The 20610-nt window shown below is 46.9% G+C and overlaps 4 protein-coding genes across 9 annotated transcripts; 2 read left to right on the top strand and 2 right to left on the bottom strand.

Moving 5' to 3' along the window:
• Nucleotides 1–111: 111 nt before the first annotated feature.
• Nucleotides 112–4113, bottom strand: rtcb (RNA 2',3'-cyclic phosphate and 5'-OH ligase). 2 transcript variants are annotated; one of them, XM_029162935.3, is made up of 13 exons: nucleotides 3973–4113; nucleotides 3372–3613; nucleotides 2830–2908; nucleotides 2681–2748; nucleotides 2495–2594; nucleotides 2166–2322; nucleotides 1930–2086; nucleotides 1589–1748; nucleotides 1332–1507; nucleotides 1069–1257; nucleotides 878–988; nucleotides 568–687; nucleotides 112–411 (listed from the first exon to the last, which is right to left on the bottom strand). In XM_029162935.3, the coding sequence occupies exons 2-13, from the start codon at nucleotides 3462–3464 to the stop codon at nucleotides 304–306; spliced, it is 1518 nt and encodes a 505-aa protein (XP_029018768.1). In that variant the 5' UTR covers nucleotides 3465–3613; nucleotides 3973–4113; the 3' UTR covers nucleotides 112–303. The 2 variants fall into 2 exon arrangements, with proteins under 2 accessions (XP_029018768.1, XP_040928418.1); XM_041072484.2 differs by lacking the exon at nucleotides 3372–3613 and having other exon boundaries at nucleotides 3973–4109.
• fbxo7 (F-box protein 7) lies at nucleotides 3775–7382 on the top strand. 5 transcript variants are annotated; one of them, XM_029162939.3, is made up of 10 exons: nucleotides 3775–3932; nucleotides 4486–4608; nucleotides 4880–5141; nucleotides 5312–5545; nucleotides 5650–5794; nucleotides 5938–6021; nucleotides 6100–6195; nucleotides 6341–6517; nucleotides 6606–6640; nucleotides 6906–7382. In XM_029162939.3, the coding sequence occupies exons 2-10, from the start codon at nucleotides 4487–4489 to the stop codon at nucleotides 7188–7190; spliced, it is 1440 nt and encodes a 479-aa protein (XP_029018772.1). In that variant the 5' UTR covers nucleotides 3775–3932; nucleotide 4486; the 3' UTR covers nucleotides 7191–7382. The 5 variants fall into 5 exon arrangements, with proteins under 5 accessions (XP_029018772.1, XP_029018777.1, XP_029018775.1 ...); XM_029162944.3 differs by having other exon boundaries at nucleotides 3910–3932; nucleotides 4885–5141; XM_029162942.3 differs by lacking the exon at nucleotides 3775–3932 and adding an exon at nucleotides 3970–4080.
• Nucleotides 7383–7520: 138 nt separating this feature from the next.
• kiaa0930 lies at nucleotides 7521–15125 on the top strand. The gene is made up of 10 exons (XM_029162933.3): nucleotides 7521–8496; nucleotides 10213–10361; nucleotides 10537–10641; nucleotides 10769–10846; nucleotides 10918–11019; nucleotides 11105–11245; nucleotides 11332–11520; nucleotides 11940–12099; nucleotides 12204–12359; nucleotides 12480–15125. The coding sequence occupies exons 1-10, from the start codon at nucleotides 8001–8003 to the stop codon at nucleotides 12518–12520; spliced, it is 1617 nt and encodes a 538-aa protein (XP_029018766.1). The 5' UTR covers nucleotides 7521–8000; the 3' UTR covers nucleotides 12521–15125.
• Nucleotides 14527–19336, bottom strand: nup50 (nucleoporin 50). Its single transcript, XM_055512117.1, has 8 exons — nucleotides 19176–19336; nucleotides 18346–18423; nucleotides 18104–18187; nucleotides 17835–18030; nucleotides 16461–17138; nucleotides 16073–16157; nucleotides 15787–15905; nucleotides 14527–15375 (listed from the first exon to the last, which is right to left on the bottom strand). The coding sequence occupies exons 2-8, from the start codon at nucleotides 18412–18414 to the stop codon at nucleotides 15176–15178; spliced, it is 1431 nt and encodes a 476-aa protein (XP_055368092.1). The 5' UTR covers nucleotides 18415–18423; nucleotides 19176–19336; the 3' UTR covers nucleotides 14527–15175.
• Between the last annotated feature and the right edge of the window lie 1274 nt (nucleotides 19337–20610).

Raw genomic sequence — 20610 nt, 5'->3', positions numbered from 1 at the left:
CGGTGTCATTGTTCTTTCAAAATTCTTTGAAATATTAGCAGGAAGCAACTGCAAAATAAATCAGAGGCTAAGCTGTTTGTTTGGGCTGAGATGATGTGAAAATGGGAGCAGTTGAGCTTTTCGATTCTTTATTTGAATCAGATATTTGGCATCAATGACTTTATGCATTTTAAGGCCAGACATCTCCTTCATGCTCTTCAACACAAGTGCATTTCGTTAAAGTAAAGTTGTGAGCAAAACGTTTCCAGTTCATGACTGTTTAAACAGCCAGTAAAGTGTCGTTACATGTGGAGTGGTGCAGCTTCAGCCTTTAATCACAGCGATCGGCCTCAGTTTAATGGCTTTCTTACTGATTCCAGCATCGTGACACGTGTTAACGACATCTGTCACATTCTTGTACGATTCAGGAGCCTGAAAACAAAACACGGTTTTAAAATAGGTGAAGACACTGGGAATTAAAGTTACTAAACATTAATGAAAAGCTTTTGGAAAGTCATCAAATAAAACGTTATTAAAATGAACTCTTGTGATACTGGACTTAGTCAGTGGATGTGAACATTTTCCCACCTCCTCCATGACCAGTTTGGGCGAAGCCACTCTGATGGCAATTCCCATGTCAGCCAGTTTGTCCAGGACGTCCTGAAAGTCCAAATTCCTGCGGGACTTTGCTCGAGACAGAGCTCGGCCCTGAAACAGCAGCAATAGGTCTGTGAGCAGCTTCCCCCTGGAAAGTCGTGGCTTTAGTTTAGTCCACTTCACAAACTAAAGCTAGAGTTTGATGTGGGCAGGCGCCCACAACCACAATGAACCAGCACCCTGCTTCACTGTAAACTCAAACTCTTCTTTCTCAGGGTATCAAACATGTGACATTAATTACCGCTCCGTGACAGGTGGTGCCGAATGTTTCCGTCATTCCTTGTTCGGTCCCAGTGAGGACGTAGCTGCAGGTTCCCATCGTTCCTCCGATCAGCACTGGCTGACCTGTGAGCTAGGCAGTCAACCACAAACAACAGCAGCATCAATAAACCTGCTCTAGATGAGGGGGTGAATCCTCTGGAGAGCACCAACCTGGTAGTCCACGGGGATGAGGGGGTGGTGGGGCGGGAACGCTCGGGTGGAGCCTTTGCGGTGAACGAGCAAAGTCCGCTGTTTGCCATCCACCACGTGCTCCTCCACTTTGGCGATGTTGTGGGAGACGTCATAGATAACGTGCATGTCCAGGTCGTCTGGCGTTGTACCAAATACTTTGGAGAACGCCTGATGAAGAACATTCAAGTCTGAGTGAAGCTTGTGACGTGACTGAACTTCACCTGCAGTGAAGGTGTGACTACCTGTCGGGTGAGGAAGGTCATGGACGAGCGGTTGACCCAGGCGTAGTTTCCTGCAGCAGCCATGCCTTTCAGGTAGTCCTGCCCTTCCTGTGATGTGATGCGAGCGCAGGCCAGCTGCCGATCGTTTACTGTGATTTTATCCCTCTTCATGGCCTTCTCCATGGCAACAAGAGCATCTGTCAGTAATAGTAACGCACATGTAAGGGCTGAGAAACTGGCTAAGTTACAACCATTTCAGATTTTGTAGAGACTTCTACCTGTGGCGACCTGGTGTCCGAGGCCTCTGCTCCCGCTGTGGATCATGACACACACCTGACCTTTGTGGTCGATGCCCATCTTTTTAGCGGCATAGTCATTGTAGATCTCATCCACCACCTGGATCTCAGCGTAGTGGTTTCCTGCTCCCAGAGTCCCCAGCTTCAAGACACAAACAACTCTTTAACAACTGCTGTAAAAAAATAATGCTGGCAGTAAGTCACCACTGGCCACACTGTAATTTTCAGGTAACTTATGAACAGCAGAGTCGTCGTCCTGATGCCAACCCTAGCGTTACCATCTACTGTTTGTTTGCCTGCATTATCCCACAGTAAACAGGCACCTGTGGCAGGCCTCTCTTCTTGGCCTTGGAGGACACTTTGTTGGGGTCGGCCTGTAGCATCCTGCCATACTCCTCACAGTGCTCCTTATCCTCAGCCCAGGCGTAGCCCTCCCGCAGAGACCAGTCCACCCCCATCTCCAGAGCCTCCTCCAGGTCCCTAAGGACACGGGTCAACAGGTGAAGCAGCCAGAGAAGACTTGTGCTGTGAACAAATTTCACTTTAGGTGGATCCTCACTTGGCCCCCATTGGGATGACTCCTTTGGAGCCGACTCCCACTGGGATGTGGTCGAACAGAGACTGGGCCAACTGCTCCTTCACTGGCTGGACGTCTCTCTCGTCCAGATTGGTACGCAGCAAACGGACGCCACAGTTTATGTCAAAACCAACACCGCCTGCAGACAAAATAATCAGAACCATTGATGATTTTTCACAAAGCATCAGTCTTGAAGTGTGGCAGGTTTCCTGTTATTACACAAAATGGAGAAATCATAAAGATGACTATGACGACTGCTGGTAAAAAAAACAACACTGGGAAGTAAATGAAGATTAAAAAGCTCTTCACACCTGGAGACACCACAGCATCGGGGTCATCCATGTCGAAGGCTGCCATGTTTCCAATGGCAAATCCGTATCCAGAGTGGACGTCTGGGAGGCCAATGGATCTCTGAGTGGGAACACATACATGCCCTGCCACTCAGAAACAAAATGACCACCAACAATCTTCTGCCTTATGTTCGTGTGGACCCTCACATGTATGATCCCGGGCAGCGCTGCTACATTTCCTATCTGTTTCATGGCTGGAAGGAATCCGCCGACACCTGAGGACACAGTCAGATAAGACAATATGACAACACCAGCAGCAATGTGGGCAGAGGGCGGAACGGTGGCGGCTACTGTACCTCCTCCTCTGCAGGCGTTACGTAGCTCCTCAAACATCAGCTTCTCCAAGGAGTCGTTAACGTAGAAAACTCCTTCCACCTGGCGAGGAAATGTCACGTGTCAGTCCAAAGGCTTCGATTTGAAATTATTTAATCTGAGTCAACTTTGGGCCCATTACGTAACGATTCACTCAAATGTCAACGGATCTACCTCATCGTATGAAATAAGGGATCATTTTAATCCAGCATTATACTACTGTGACATAGACTCAGTCATAAACATTCAGGACACGTATGTAACTACTGACATGTTTACATTGTCGGCCCTTTAACTGAAGTGCTCTATGTGACTGTGACGTGTTATCATCGGACTTTTTGGCTTTAGCGCTAAAGCTAATAGCGCTACTGTGACAGCCGGTCTGACTTTGAATGAGGTTGCTTGTTTTTACTGCCCCCACTTAAACCAAAGTATCCTGGTTAGAGTCTTACTACCAGGGACATGTGCCGGGTGTAAGCTACCTAGCTAGTCACGCTAGCAGCTAACAGATTTTAACACGGCTCACCCGCATGTTTGGGACGAAGCCCTTCTTAATCCTCCAGCTGTTGCTGTTGAGTTTTTCTAGGTACTGCAGCTCATCGTTATAACTTCGGCTCATTTTCCTGACCACAAATATGCAACTCGATCAACTTGACGCTACGTTTCAGTGGCCAAGTCTTCTTCTACTTCGTCCTCGTTTTTATTGGCAGTTGTAAACGACAAAATGGCGCACTACCGCCACCAACTGGTGGACAGTGAACCAGGACTCTAAATAAAACAATAAGGAAAAGACAGAAAAAAACCGTAACATATGCTTAATCAACTAAGTTTGTAATAGCATAATGTGTCTTGCCAATTCATAATTCGTGGAGTTTGACGGGGAGGATAAAAAGCTAATTTTGTGTTGCTGTTTGTGTTGCTGATCTGTCCATTGTCCACCGCTTGGCGGCGGTAACGAACCATATTGACATTTGACAACCGCCAAAAACTAGGAAGAAGACGAAGCGGAGGCGTGAGTTGCCCCGTCACCTCCTGGTCTGTGTTTACATTCAGAATCTTTCTGAATATCACCGCCTACGTTCAACGTGTAAGTTGTTTTGCTTTGGTTTAGAGGCAGTTTAACCCACCAACTTCAGCGGACGCTGGTCGACCTCAGCCGCTGTCACCGGGACCGACAACTTTAGCTAAAGCTAAGAAACGAAAGCGGAACCAAAACATAACGGAGTTCAGCTGCGGTTTATATCACGCGATTTGTTGCTTGATTTGCTGGTTTTATTGTCCTGTGTGAAAACATTTAAGCTGTGTAAGACGAATTGCGTGAGACCAACAACCACAACGACTCGTAGAACATAAACGTTGAACGTTCTTCTATATAATTACTGACGTGTTTGTCAACTGAAAAAACGTTTTAGACCACTTATTATTATTATTATTATTATTATTATTATTATTATTATTATTATTATTATTATTATTATTATTATTATATTTAAGTGTGTCTGATTAAAGATACAATAAAGGCTCAAAGCTGCTCAAGGTTAATTCCGTCATTGCCTTCAAGCTATAATGCCAGTTTAATATGATCCGTGTGAGACGAAGCTTGGCTTCGTATTAATAACATGATCATGTGTCGTCCTCAGCATGAAGTTACTGATTCGAATCAAGAGGCAGACGAGCCGCGTGGAGCTACCAGGAGAAGTACCGAGCCTGAGGGAGCTCCGCGATCACATCAGACAGACGGTCTTGTCTTCTCATGGATTCAGGTCAGACACTGATCCGCAGTGAGCAAATAGAGAAGACCTGTGTTGGTTTGCACCATGTTGTTGGTTCATATCCCACAGATTTTTTGCTTTAATTTAGAAATGGGCTGGGTCCTTACAGGATAAGACAAGACCAAACTGTCACAATATTTTCTGTTGATGAATATGTTATATGTTTTATGTTGTGTCATGTAGCCGAGAGCAACATAACAATTAAAGTTGTGTAACAATTAACTTAGAGCAGAAATAACACGTTTTTGTGTTTGTCTTTTAGCGCAGACACAGAGTTCAGTCTGTCTCTGAACGGCTCAGAGCTTCTGCCAGACACCGATCAGACTTTGTCGTCATGTGGCATCGTCTCGGGGGATCTCATTTTTGTTGTGCTGCCTGAATCTGCTGCCGACGCTGCGCCCTCTTCGAGCTCCTCTAACCCCTCCAGTAGCTCCAGCCACACGACAGCCGGGAGCAGCAGCAGCTCCACCCACCGGAGGCAACAGCTGCAGACACAGCTGACGGCCGCTGTGGCCTCCAGCCAGGTCAGTACTAGATCTGTGCCATGGTGTGCTGACAGGTAAAATTATAAAACCCTTGAAACAAAGGCTACAGTCTACATTTAATTACATCTGGGCTAATCAAGTAGTTAAGCATTACAGGGACAAATTCTGTTTCCATTCACACTGATTGTTGTTGCATTGTCTGTGTTAAGCAGCCAAGCAGCAACAGCTCAGCAGCTCTCACAGAGCCCAAGGAGTCAGACCTGATGCTGGACTACGAACCCTCAGTCCCAAAATGGGAGCCGATGCTGTGTAGCGAGGCAGAGGAGGGTCAGGCTCCTCTGTCTCTGGAGCTCCTCTACAGCACAGCTCACACCACCAGTCCCAGCGACTCAATCGTGGTGGCAGCAAACCTCTTGATGCTGGAAACTGGATTCGTTCCTCAGGTGAGACTCCAGGGCCCGCTGTACAGTACCAAATCGCACTGCCGTCCTTCATCAGGATTACCAGGGCTGCAGCGACTGTGTTGAACCTCACTTTGTGTGTTCAGGGTCATGAGCTGAAGCCCAGTGAGATGCCTGCCGGGTGGAGGTCGGCAGGTGGAGTCTACAAACTGCAGTACACACACCCCCTGTGTGAGAACAGCCTGGCCATGGTGGTGGCTGTGTGTATGGGAGCTGTACTCGTGGTTAACGGTGAGTTCACCCACACTCTTTTTCAAAAGGTTTTAAACTTTAATAGTTCATTGCTGGGCTCAGCAGTTTCATTTTACTAATGGTGATATTCAATTTTAAAGCTGATGGGATTTTTTTTGCCATTTGAATCTTCTGACCTGCAGCGACTCTGAAGGTGAACCAAACAGTCGACACCATTCGTAAGCTGTGTCTGAGTCCAGCCAGCTACGTGACCAATGAGTGGGCAGGTGCGACTCCGACTGGTTAACGTGTTGCCACCAGGCTTCAGAGTTTCTGTAAATTAAATTTACATGTCTGTTCTTTAGGAGAAAGTGCAGCTGCGGCCTTCAAAGATCTAAGGAAACTGTCGCGTATCTTCAAAGACCAGCTGGCGTATCCGCTGATCGCCTCTGCTCGGGAAGGTACGCACCGCCTGAAACCAGAGCCTGAGGTGCTTCTAAGCATCAAGCTGTAGCTTAAAACACTAAGGCTTCTGGATCCAGGCTATAGAACAAATCTGGTAGCGGTTCCGTTCAGTTCTGAGGCCGCTGTCTCTGGTGTTTTCAGCGATGGCTCTGCCAGTGGCGTTTGGTCTGGCTGCTCTTCCCCCGGAGCTCCTCCTGCGGGTCCTCCGGCTGCTGGACGTTCGCTCTGTGGTCAGACTGTCGTCGGTCTGCAGGCGCTTCAACGTGGCTACGGCAGACTCCACGCTGTGGCGACACCTGTTCCGCAGAGACTTCAGCGGTGAGTCCACAGCACACACACGGCAAAGAAAGCGTCTCCCAGTTCTTTAAACAATGATCTGTGTTCTTCTGGATCAACTCTGTTCCAGATTCCAGCAGATCCCGAGACACAGACTGGATGGAGGTGAGAATCACACATCAACATGAGTTGAATAAGCAAATGAGCTGTGGTTCTGTTATGAAGGAGCTTTTTATGCTTGTGTTTTCAGATTGCTTGTTTTAAAGGTTCAAAATGTGAGAAACAGCTGTTTAATTTAATACCATTTAGTGTTTTAACTGTAGCACATATTATTATTTAATAAATGACATGGGTTATAATTCAGGTTTACTATTAATCCTGCATGTGATCGCGTCTCTGACATATTCAAACACTGTCTTTATTTTTGCAGCTTTACAAAAGGTTTTATAAAGTCCGCAGTGAACGTCAGCATGACGCTCGTCACTTCTTACCGGCCGACCTTCAAAACCCACGAGACATCTTCGGCTGCGTGCGCCCTCCACTCTTTCCTCCTGTGCCCGGGATCATCGGGGGCGACTATGACCAAACACCGAACCTCCCCCACAACCTGCTGCCTCGGCCCCGCTACGACCCCATCGGCCTCCCCCCGACCCACGACGGACGACCACGGATCGTCAGATACCGACCCGCAGACGTCAGACGGGGGTTCATCTGATCAGAGCCTGTGCTGCAACAAGGACAAGCCTTTAAATGATGAGTGTTGGTTTATGTAAAGCTTATGTAAAGTGTACAAAAATGAACTCAAAGACAGTTTAAACACACTTGAACCCTCGGAAAAAGAAATGGATATAAATCTAAAAGCGTTATAGTGTGATTGAGCAATAAAGTCTGTAGTTTACTGCTAGTATCTACAGTGTAGTTTGTAATTTCTGTTCTTAAATATTTATTTTATAAACTAATCATAAATACTGTAATTTTCCGACGCAATGACGTCATCTTTTGTCCTCAAAACAAAGAGAGGGCTCGTTTTTTCGGCGAATGGCTTCCGCCTGGGCGGGCGGAGCTTGCGTAGGTTCCACAGGTGTTACGCCCATTTATGCTACTCGTAGCAATTTGTGACCTCGTTTTTTACCCGTAAGGCAGAGGAGCGGTTGATTGGCTAGACTGGGCTAGGCTAGCTAGCGTCAACCCGCCAATTAATCGCATAAGATCCACCAACTGGCCTACTGGGCGGGAACTGTCAGGTCTGTTTAGTTCTTGACCGGTTGGTACCGAAGCTAAGTACGGCCATGGTTTAGGGTGTTTTATTGAAAGGAAAGGAAGCAAGAAGATTTTATCCTTAAATATCACAACTGCAGATATTAGAGATTGGAATGAATAAATTTACGTAATATTTTATTTTTGTAACCTGAACATAAATATATTTATTTTAGTCGAATTACGTCCAGTTGGTTTAAATTGAACATACAGTAAACGGGCGAATTTTACTCTGTGCAGAGTCAGTAAAGTATTAAGAATAAGGACAATGCCGATGACGGCAGGTAGTGCACTTCCGGTTCGGGTACTAACTGTGACGGTGCCACACGTTTCCGTAACAGCGTTTCGTGCTCCTCGTCAGACTCGCTGTAGCTTTAAGAGACTCGTGTTGTTACAGGAAGTGTTCGGGGTGTTTCCAGCTGATCGGACAACAGCAGAACAACTAGCCCGATCTGACAGCGTCTGTCTCCGGTACAGCACCACTGGACACCGGTACCGAGCATCGGCTGCCCGCACCGCCGCTCTTGGCGTCTTCTTCGCGGGAAAACCGCTCCCGCCCCGTGAACCGGAGCCGTCGGCAGCTGTTAGCCCGGACTGTCATGATCCCAGCGCGGAGATGGCGGCGTCCTTCCCCGGTTTGTGTAAGGCTGTCGGGCCCGCGGAGGAGGAGAGCGGCGAGCAGGACGGCTCCCTGCTGCAGATGCTGAAGGCCATCGCCGACGAGAGGAACCGACTGAACGTCCGGCAGGAGATCAGCGGACTGGGTGAGCGGTACTGAGCCCGAGGTGATCCGGACCACCTGCTGGGCCCGAAGCAGGGTTCGAACCAACAGCCTGGGTGTCCTGTTAATATTGTGTTTGTGACCTGACACGTTCAATAATAAACACCACAAACTAGAAAAGTGACGTCACATCATTAGACTTTGACTTTGGGTCAACGTCAAACCTATTAGCCCGAGTTTGGACCGCTGCTTAGTCACGAAGCCAAATATTAAAGAAATAATGCAGAAATGACATACTGCAACGTGTCTCTCAGAACAAACGCATGATAAACCTGTGTCTGTCCCACAGCCTGCGGGCCGGTACCAGTTCTATGGTTTCACATGCGCAGGGTGAATGATGGTCATATGATTGAACCAGTCCCCTAATGATGAACAAAGACGTGTTGTTGAACTTTGGCGTTTTCTGTGTCACACTAGTGTTAACATGTTCCTGATATTCTGAGGCTCCACTGCCTGGTGTTATCGGGTCAGTTCTGTTCTAGGACCCACAGCAGCTCTGGTGTGTGACCAGATCCTTGATCATTCAGTTCTCTCTGCACTGATCCTAAAGCTTAGAGGAACATGTTAGAACCTGCTAGAGCAATGTTCTGTGGACGGGTTGGACCAAAGTAGAAGTTTGAACTGCAAGCCGTTTGTGGATGACACTAGTGGTGCTCTAGAAGCCAGGTTCTGACCCGATATGGCAGAACCTGGCTGCTGTTCATCCTGCAGTGGTTTGTTGGTGACTGGCTGGTTCTGCTGGAGCTGGTCGGCTGGGTTGTAGTGATGCAGTAACATTTCCATAACCATCCAATGATGAGACCAGAGTCTAAGATGGAAAGTTAAATCTGTGTTCATCCGTCCGTCCACCAGTTCTACTTCGATCCAGGTCACTGAAGCTGTGACTGAGCTTCCTCCTCTGATTATATAACAGCCATGAAAACACAGCAGCCCCAACATGAGTCACGGTTCTGCTGGGTTTTGGGTGATTCAGCTCAGTATTGTACTTTCCTCAGATAACAAGTGCAGCGCGGGGCTTCATTCCACAGACCATGTATTTTTAATATGGGCTAGACGGCTATAAATAGAGCAAGACTTTCATCGCTGCCTGTGAGGCTGCAGCCAGTCTGTTAACGGCGTGTTCTATTAACAAGGAACCCGGTGACAGATCTGCTGGGGAACTGGGAACTGGGAGCTGCTGGCGTCACTGAGGTTGGTGCATTTAGGTGGTTTCTGTAGGAAGGTGCACGGTCTCAGGGAGGTTCCAGGTTTAAGTGCTTGTGTTGAGGGACTGAGGACATGATGGTTCTGCGCTCCGGGGGTAGGAGGGAAGACAGGTTCAGCCCGTGTCCGTCAGGTTCGTTCAGATCAGAACCAGTGATGAACGGCTTCAAGACACCACATGTAAAATACTTATTGATCCATTGTTCTGTCCTGATGTTTGGGCTCATCTAAATTTCAACTTAATGATTCACATGTTGTTTCAAATGCTTTTAATTTGAAAAATAAAAACACAGTTAAATACCCTCTGTTTAAGGCGCTTTGCTGTGGACTGCCTGCCCTCCATCACCTCCAGGGCCTCAGCTACCTTATTGCAGGCTGAGACGCCTGCCGCTCGGCAACTGTTGCTAGGCAACCAGGCAGAAGATGACACAGCGTTAGTTGAAGCACGTGTCAGAGTCACATTAATGGTCATTGGACCTGCTTCTCTGTTGTGCAGGTTGTTTTAAGGACGACCGCATCGTGTTTTGGACCTGGATGTTCTCTACATATTTCATGGAGAAGTGGGCTCCTCGACAGGACGACATGCTGTTCTACGTCCGCAGGAAGCTCTCCTACGTCGGCGCAGACAACAGCGAGGGCAAAAAGGTGACGGGCTGTGAACAAATGCTTTGATTAAAAAAATGCTTTGTTTCACTCCGTAACTGTGTCAAACGGTAAAACTGCTGCTAACGAATCAAGTACACCACTAACAAGTAACTGGGACAGATGGAAGCGCTGCTGCTGGCTCTGACCCGCCTGCTGGTTCTGGTTCTGGTTGCAGGTGGAGGTGGAGGTCTACAGGAGGGACTCCAAGAAGCTGCCCGGCCTCGGAGACCCGGACATCGACTGGGAGGAGAGCGTCTACCTGAACCTCATCCTGCAGAAGGTGAGATTCCCAGCAAACTGATCTGAGACCTGTTTGTTTGGGTAAACGGGTCGACTGTAGAGGATGTGTGACGGCAACCCACTGTTCTTTAGACTGAAGCGGGTGCGTGTCCCGTGTTGTCTTCCAGCTGGACTACGTGGTGACGTGCGCCGTGTGCACGCGCTCGGACGCAGGAGACATTCACATCCACAAGAAGAAGTGTCAGGTAGGAGCCCGGCGCCGCCGCCCCGCCGTCCTCGGGTCGGCCTCTGACCCGTTTGGCGTCTCTCGTCTTAGGAGGTGTTCGCGTCTCCCAGCAAACACGCCATGGACAGCAAAGGGGAGGAGTCCAAGATGAGCTACCCCAACATCTTCTTCATGATCGACAACTTCGAGGAGGTGATGTCACGACTCAGCTTGTTCGGTCCCAGCGCTGAGAGCTCTGTGTGTGTGTGTGTTTATGGTGTGTGTGTGTGTGTCGCAGGTGTTCAGTGACATGACGGTGGGTGAGGGGGAGATGGTTTGTGTGGAGCTGGTAGCGAGCGATAAGACCAACACCTTCCAGGGCGTCATCTTCCAGGGCTCCATCCGCTACGAGGCCCTCAAGAAGGTCTACGACAACCGGGTGAGCGAGCGGCAGCGGTACCGGTCCAGCGGGCCCGCGTGGCGCTAACGGCCCGCTAACGGCCCGCTCCTGTGCTCCCTCTGCAGGTGAGCGTGGCAGCCAAGATGGCCCAGCGCATGTCCTTCGGCTTCTACAAGTACAACAACATGGAGTTTGTGAGGATGAAGGGTCCGCAGGGCAAAGGTCACGCTGAGATGGCCGTCAGCCGGGTCCCGACCGGCGACACGTCCCCCTGCGGCACCGAGGAGGACCAGGTGTCCCCCGTGCACGAGAGGGTGAGCGCAGACACACGGTACCGACCCGGCAAGACCTCCAGCTTCCCGTTTTTAAAAGGTCGTCTTCGCTTCCTCATGTCTGAGCCAGACGTGAAGTCGAAACTGAAAAAGCCCCAAACGCTGCAGATGAAACCGGGTCGCGATCAATAATAAATGAAGCGGATGATCCAACAGAATCACACTGGGTTCATCTGCGTGATCTCATGGCGGTACAGATAAAGCAGGAAGCAGACGGAGCAGAGTCACGAACGGCATCAGGCGAAGCTGGAGGTCAACGTTTCTTTGTTCAATCCGCTCAAACACACAGGAGGTTTGAGGCTGTAGAAACGAGCAGCCGTCTGGAGGACGGGGGCTTAAACCCTCTCCCGGCCCTGAGCTGAAGTCCTGAGACACGACTTGTGATCTGTCTCTCCCTGCAGGTGACGTCCTTCAGCACGCCCCCCACCCCCGAGAAGAACCGCCCCTCCTTCTTCTCCCCGTCTCTCAGACGCAAGGTTCCGCGGAACCGAATCGCTGAGATGAAGAAGTCGCACTCGGCCAACGACAGCGAGGAGTTCTTTAGGGAGGAGGACGACGAAGGTAAGCATTACTGCAGAATCTGGGCTGGTCCAGGACCAGCAGCTGTTCTGGACCCAACGGGTCAGTGATTAGAGGCAACACTGACCTGGTGTCTTTGACGTCAGATCTTCACACCACCACCAACCTTCGCTCCCGCTCTCTGTCCGGAACCGGACGCTCGCTGGTCGGCTCCTGGCTCAAACTGAACCGAACCGAGGACTATTTCCTGCTCTACTCGCACCTGACCTACGTGACGCTGCCGCTGCACCGCATCACCACAGGTGAGAGCTCGACACGAGCGCGCTTCCTGTCCTGCGGCTGCAGACGGGTTTCATGTCTGGTGCGTAGCTGACAAACCGTGAAGTGGGTAAAGCTGTCGGTTCTTCTCTTACCTGAACCAGACATCCTGGAGGTGCGGCAGAAGCCCATCCTGATGACATAGCGAGCTGGACCCCCCACAGCACCACTACCAAGTGCCTCCTCCATCAGGCCACAGACGAGCCAGCCCAACACCCGCTGGAGCTGGAGCCGCTGTCGGAGGGACGACCAACAACCAGCCATTCTCAAAGTGCCTCCTTTCAGTTCCTGCGGTGTCAAAGGTCGTCTCTGTGGAAACGGGCCGCACTGGGGTCACGTGACCTCGGCCGAACTCTGACCAGGAAGTCAAGAATGTTTTCCTGTAAATATCCTGCTGCTTTACTCACGGACGCCTTGACGGAAGGTTCTGCTTCTACTGACACTTGTGTCTGACTTGGTGGAGCTTTGCTTTTTACCACATCTGATGGTTAGAGGCATCCGACTCATCTGGAATAAATGTTTTTGTATGGGTGGAAATGTTTGTTTCTATGAAGCAGTGTCACAAGAGGTCAGGGTCCGATCCATCCGAGCTCCAGTTATCGTCCTGAAAGTTAATCTTAACTTCACTGATTTGTCAAACTGACGCTTTACTTACATGTGAAGCTGAAATGTTTCAGCTACAGCATCACTTATTTTACAGTTGATGACTTAAGGCTAAAGTCTTTCAGTTAAAACATCCACTTTGTTTTTGGACTTGAACAAATACTTGAATTAACATGTTCCTTCTCCTTCACATTCTGACATTCTACTTCCTGTACTGACTGACACGACTGGGATCAGGCCGCAGATGGATGTGGGCCGACCCGAGTCCTGCTGCGACGCTTCAGTCCACATCCTCTGACGTTCGTTAACACTGCAACTCAAACTGGGAGTAACTTGAAAAAAAGTGATTTTAAAAGGGAAACTGAATTTTTAAAAAGGCCAAAGCTGTTTCTGAAACATAAGTAACTGCAGGAAGATGAGACGAACGCGACTCCTGAGGCCTTAACTCCGACTGGACTTCGCTTCATTAAACAAACCTCCTCTGGGTTTGCTGCCCAGAATCTGAAGATAGTTACTGAATTAAATGTCTGTAAAAGAACATGTTTGGAATAGTGGTGTTACACTGTGAGGCTGCATTCGTTTTAATCACAGAGGCCGTTCGTTTATTCCTCACTACTGAGTCTGAAACAAGTCATTATTTACGATTCAAGGACACATTCTTGCTAAAGTCAGAACCAACCAGACTCGGCTGTAACAGTGTTTTCATTTTAGATTCAAACGACTCCTTCACATTCTGTTCTGTAGAAAGTCTAATGCATTTTGTACCAAAAGTCACATTTGCCGTGAAGTTGTTTAAACTGCTCATTAATTACAGGAGTTATATTAAGAAAAGTTTAGTCTTTAGAACAGAAAACTGAACAACTGTCCTCAGCCATAAATGGATTAATATAAAACTAGAATTTGCAAATTACTAAGCATTATGAATATCTCAGATTAGATTTATTTAATCTAAATCAGAATTTATAAAATGACCTGAATTAAACATCTTCCTATTCTAGTTGTGAAATGTTTGTTTCCATTTATTTCATTTAAGTGATGTTGATATTAATTGATTAGATGATTCAGATCTGTTTTGTCTGTTTAGCGTTTAACTCGTGATGTTTGAGGGGAACCACTAAAGGCTGTTACTGCTTTGATTCGGATCAATTTGCACTCAGACGAAGCCATCGATCAAATTCACTGCAGTGTTGTGTTGGTGTTGCACAGGGCACGACCGCTTCCCGTCTCCAGTGTTACTGACGTAGTTTAGTTTAAGCAGCTGAATGTATCAGCGGCCAGCGATGGAGCAGGACAGTTTGCACTGTAAACCTTTTTTAAGGCGCTTTGTTGTTGAATCACAACTTTAGAGCTTTCATGGCTTTTGTACACAGTTAATGTGCATGTTGACTTCTGTTGCTTATGTTCACGACTATGTACATTTTCCTGTATTTATTTAATAAATGACACTTCACCAGGAAACATGGGTCTGTACTCGATGCTGCAGAGTTTCCAGCTCCATCAGGTCACAGCCATCGAAACAAGAGACAGTTAGAGAATGAAGAGCAGTAGTCGCCATCCTTTGTTTCCTTTATTCCCCAGTAAATGTCTTTACAAATGTTCTCAGACGATGACAGCGCCTCAGTGAGAGGCTGAACCGAAGGCCACACAAAGGACACTTGAAAAACAGAGTCCGTGTTTACAGAAGAACTAAAATAACTGGTCTGTGTCAGACGCTCTTCAGGGGAAACATTCACACGAGGTTCAATCAGCGAGTAGAAAACCTGCCAACACAATAAATAGTTTCCAGAGCAAGAACAACAAACACTCGACCCTTAACACGCTCGTCAAATTACCTGTTACTGCGACTATTTAATTTGTAAAACCAAATCGACTGGATCTTTATTTGGAACTTCCCTCCAAACAAACGTCAAACGGATTCGTCTGAAGTCACAGTCACCCGACAACCGAATTAAAACAGTAAAACCTAAACAGCCTGATCACAGCAGCGCGAACCAGAGGGAATGTAGCCGACAACCTGCTTCTGATATTACCCTTTGATATTTCACAGTATGACGACCAATTTATCGTGATGACACGTTGGGTATAAGTGTGTGTGTGTGTGTATATATATATATATATATATATATATATATATATATATATATATATATATATATAAAAAAAATGGGCCGAGGAACATGTGGAGTCGGCTCGAAGCTCAGCACTTCTTCTCCTCCAGCGTCTTGTGGAGCTCATCTGCATCTTCTCCGGTTTTGACCCGAATGAGCAGGGGGACGGGGCTGCTGGGGCTTTTGTGATCAACCGGCGGGTTGGGGACACAGACCACCATCACGTTGTTCTTCCCGACGCGGGAGCAGGGCATGGACGACTGCACCATGATGTTCAGCAGGATGTTTCCTATAGGTAAGGGTCATTTTAGTTTACCACTGAACAGAAATCAGTCATTCGGTCCATCATTAAAGTGGAGATCTGCTCTGTAACAAACTTTGAGGTTTACTCATATACTTTGCTTGTCTTGTAGTGCAGTGAAGCTGATTTAAAACTTCTGGTATTTGAGCAGTAGGTGGCGACGTCTGATCACAGACTGACAAGTGAGCTAACGAAAAACTAAACCCTCAGTTCTTCCCTACCCGTTCATGTGTAAAGAATTAAGATTTAAATGATAATGTCAAACACATTGACTTTTTAATTTGGCATTTTAAAACTTCAAAGGTTTAACAATTTTAAATCTTCCACCATGTTCACACTTAGAACTTCTTCTCCCCATTATATCACTGCTATCAAGAGCTACAGAGGCTGTAATCTTACCCAGGTTGGTGTCTGCTCGAATGATCATCTGAACCTTTCCATCTGTGGTTTTCTTCAGGTGCAGCGTTCCCACTCCTTTCTCTTTGAACTCAGTGTCCTTCTTGTAGAACATTTTACACCTGAATGCAACAAAAACACCAGGCGAAAACTACTAAACATATGTTTAGTCAGAACAAGACTTATTATTTTATTATTGTTGTTGTTAATAATTATTACTACAATTATTATAATTATTATTATCATCCACTGTTTTCCAGTTAATTATTATTATTAGAGTCAGAATTACTTCTTTGAGTAGAAAGCGTCTTCCTCTTGAACCTCTTTCACCTCCGGTTTGGGCGGCTCCTCCGAATCATCTTCTCCGTTTTCATCTTATAAAAACAAGGAATAGATTGAGTAACTAGTTTGATGCTTTGGTTCACTGCACAGCTCCACTAAAAAAATACCTAGAAATTTTAAAGGAGAAAACTTTCCATCTTCCTTATGACCTTGGACATTTAAATTTTTTACAAATCCAACATTTCTAGTCTAACCCTTTATACTTACTGCTTTATCATTTAAAACAACTCACTTCTTACTATTTAGAAAACACATTATGTGCCTAACTTAATTAAGCTTGATCTTTATCAATTACAGTCTTTGCAGCAAATCCCAGATGAGTAGATTGTTTTTACCTGCAGGTTTAGGCTCCTCAGCTTTTGTTCCACTGAAGGACGGCGGTGCAGAAGAGCCTGGAGCCCCGAACCAAGAGGTCTTGCTGGAGGAGGAGAATGAGAAGCTAGGTGGTGATTTGGACCCTAAGGAACCGAGAGCGGAGCTGTCCACCTTCTGACCGAAGTTAAATGTGACGCCAGCCGGGATTGGAGCAGTAGCAGCAGCAGCACTTGTGTCCCGTGTCGAATCTTCTGATGTATTTTTACCAAAGGAGAACAAAGCTGCAGCTGGAGCTGAAGCCACTGCGCTGCTGCTGGAGGAGGAAGATGATGGAGCTGGAGGAGGAGGGGTGGTCGTGCTTGGAATGGCTCCCTGTTTGTTCTTCTCCGAGCCTCCGTCAGCTGGAGCAGCAACCCCAGCTCCATACTGTCGCTCGATGCTAGCCAGGTGTCGCTCATAATCCCTAAAGATGGGGTTGAGATCACACAGAGGGTTGTCGTTCACATGTTTGGTGATCCAGTCACGCACGGAGCAGTTGAGAGCGGTGAGCTGCCGACTGTACTCCTTGTTGCTGACACTGCTGCTGCTGCTGCTGCAGGAGCTGGAGCTTTGAGTTGGGCTCGGGGTGGAGCCATTGGTCTGCTTTGTGGTGATGTCAGTGGAGGGTTTGGTGGAGGTGGGGCCATTGAATGTTAGACCTGAGATGATGAAGGCAGAAATGTTAGTGTGACAGCAGCTGGATGAGGCTGTGAAGCAAGGAAAACCCCTCCCCCCACTGTTATGCCCTGTGGCAAGAGAACATGAAATGAAAACAGGAGCCAGATACAAACACAGAACCCGTTGATTCAGCTCCATTAAACTTCAATACCCCACCAAGACCCCTCAAAAACGGAGCACATTTTCAACTCCATTACACATCAACACTGAAATGAAGGCCCAGACCAGACCTTCACGTCAGACTTACCTCAGCCCCCAGAGCAACAAAGCTACAACAAAGTCAGTGGAAAAGTAAAGTTTTCTCAGCTGCTTCCCAATTGTAGAGAGTTATTTGTTTGTTTATTTATTAGTTCCGAGTCATTTGTAGGACAACCAAATAAATAGAGAAAACCTTTTACACTAATTACAAAAATACCTGTAAGAAATGTAAGGAGAACACTGTTTTAATAATTTACTCAGCATATAGAATCATTAATGGAGGAGATTATGGTCTGACCATCTGATATCCGAGTCTTGACAGTGATTAAGGTACTTAATGTTTTATTAGGTCACTTCGTTGGTGCAGTACTGCTACTTCTGGACTTGAACTACATTTTGGAGGATGATTAATTCCCTTGGGGAGTGGGACCTAAAGTGTAGGAGGACTTTACTTGGACTTTAAATGCCTATATTCTCACCTGGTGAGGCAGAGGATGTTGCAGAAGATGAGAAACCTCCAAATGAAGACGTGATGCTGGTTCCATTGGTCAGACCTCCGAGGCCTTTAAAGCCACCACCATTCCCGAAACCAGAAAACGCTGTTGTGCCTCCACTCGCTGCGGTTGTGGTCAAAGAAAACCCTTTAAAACCTTTGAAAGCACCTGGACTTTCACCCTGTAACAAAGACATACATTTTCCAGACTAAATATATTTCTTGCATGGATAAATATTCGTCGTCTGGTTTTACCTCTGATCCAATGTTTCGGCGTTTGGCCCTTTTAATAGATCGGTTCTTCAGCACATCATCACTTGCAATTGAGAATGTTCCCGCCTGATAAAAGACATCCAGTTTAGATTTTACATATGATATGCTATAAAACTCAGTCTCTCTCTCCCTTAGTGTACTTTCTTTTAACCCAGTGTCAACATTAGTCTTGCATCTTTACAATCAACAAATTTACATATGATTGACATATGACTGGGACTCGCCTCCTCTCCCTCATCTTCCTGATCCCAGTTCCTGTCCGTTAGCTCTTTATCTGCGATCCTCTTCGCCATCCCACCTGCCTGGAAAATAAGGGAAAGAGAAGTTAGAACATATTATATAAAATATCAGTATAGTGCATTCAACTGCAGCAGCCAATGCAAGAGCTTCTGCTTGTACTTGAAATATTGATGAATTACAGAACTACTAAGCACTGGCCCAGGGCCCCAAGAGGTCAGAGGTCACCTAGGCAAGAACTTCTCGAAAATGACAGAGCTCAGTTTACATGATCACAAATATCAGAAAATCTGTGCACTCAGCTTTGACGATCACTGATCAAACAACCTTGTCTGTAGTGTTTGTATTGAGGCATCTCTTTATTGGCAACGGGTGGAAAGTAACTTGCTAACAATAACCCATAACCATATCAATAAAACTAAATACTGTTTAACAACAGCACAGTGCGATAACTGCATGTCAACTAGTTCCAATGTTCATCTACATCAAAACCTGCAGCACCGTTAGCGTGGACATAAAACAGATCAGCACTTCTACCCCAGAGGCGGTTTCCACCTGGGGTAACAATGTTGTTTGCGCTGCCGCCCAAGTCCGTTGTAAGCAGTTTAGCTGCGTAGTTACACATGAGATGCGGTCAACTATTAATAACACGTTAACATTAGTGTTCACCGCAGCCGGACATCTCCCTCGGTCGGCCAGCCCGTTCACGCGGTTAGCCGGTAAGCTAGCGGCAGAGCTTCCTGCTAGCGGGCCGCCGAAGCAGCAGATAAAAGCCGCTTCAAGCTTGGACTTGTCATCACACGTAAAATTAACGAACCTTTTAAGGAACGCGAATTCCAACCTCGGCCTCTGACCAATTGTCTAAAAACTCCAGGTAACGTGGAACGTCTCAGAAACCTCCTTCACAGGAAAAACCGCTGTGTTTTGAACCAGACTCTCTCACGCCGCCATTTTACATAGCGCTATATCCGCATGTTTTCGCGCGGCCCTCGGTTTCACGCATGCGCGTCACAGTGAACTTTTTGCCACTATGGGAGTTGTAGTCCCAGTCTTTTTATATAGAAGCCTTTTTAGGCCGTTAAAAGAGAATTGTTATAGTGTAAACAAAAATATAAACAAATATAGCGGTATGTAGAACGTTTGACACGTCAGTATTAGAAATAAAACCAGTGCTTAGACAAATATTGATCTGTCCTGTTAGATGCCATTGGAACATTATTAACTTATAGTGACATTACATTTGATTTTCACTATCACCCTTAACATTAATCAAAAACCAGTTAGCTGCTGGTCAGTGGCTGTGTATTCACACCCACACAGTACTTCAGGATATACAATATAAAGCTCAGAATTGAAACAATTTATTTTTACTACTTTGACTAATGATGTAAATTTGTTTGCTGGTTTACCTAAGCTACATAAAACTGACAGGCTGCATGAGTTTCCTTACTGAAAATGAGCCACTGCTGTTACATTGAGACCAGAAAACTTACAGGATTTAAGATGAACGTGTCAGTTTCCAGCCGCGCCACCTGTGTAGGGTAAAATATATCTGCTTTACTTGAACCTACACAGCCTCCCCTTTAACTAATTGGTGGTTGATTTCCCACTTCAGCCTTTTCTCCGTCTTTCAGCAGGACTGTGTGTTTTCCTGAGCTGGAAAAAACCTGGATGCATGCAGCGACTCGAGGGATTGGGGGTAAAATGGTGCAGAGTTGAGCAGCAGATGGCTCGTCTCCAAGCTTTCAGTTTCCCAGTCGGCTTTGCCAAATAGGAACAGGTGCTGCAGAAAGTGAGGAAGTGAGCTGTGGGCCTAGCAGCAGCAGGAGACCCTTGACCAGCTGGCGAGGAGAAAACGGAGAGACTTGGCAGCAGAAGAGAGAGAAAACCTGTATAATGCAGAAGGACCGGCCCGCCAACGCGAGGCTGAGGAAGGCCTCTACTACCAGAATAAAGAGGGACAGAACTGGATTCTAGAGGCTGCTATCAACAACAACATTTAGTCAGTGGTTTGTAAATGCCTGAGGTTTCAAGAAACGAGAATAAAAAAAGCCACAAGGCAACAGCACATTGGATCAAACAGGAGACGTTAGAAAACACAAGAAAACACATCTATCACAAAGATAAACATGAGCGAAGGGAACGGATAAGTTGAAACTGCAGCGTTGGCACGAACGTGCACATCAAGAGTCTGAGTCCCAGCAGGAACGAAGACACCTGTAAGAACGTCCTCAGTCTGGCTCCACTTGTCT

This window comes from Betta splendens, chromosome 9 (assembly GCF_900634795.4).
Source record: "Betta splendens chromosome 9, fBetSpl5.4, whole genome shotgun sequence".
Taxonomy (NCBI): Eukaryota; Metazoa; Chordata; class Actinopteri; order Anabantiformes; family Osphronemidae; genus Betta; species Betta splendens.
The sequence above is the reverse complement of the archived record's forward strand: the minus strand, read 5'-3'. Positions and strand labels throughout refer to the sequence as shown.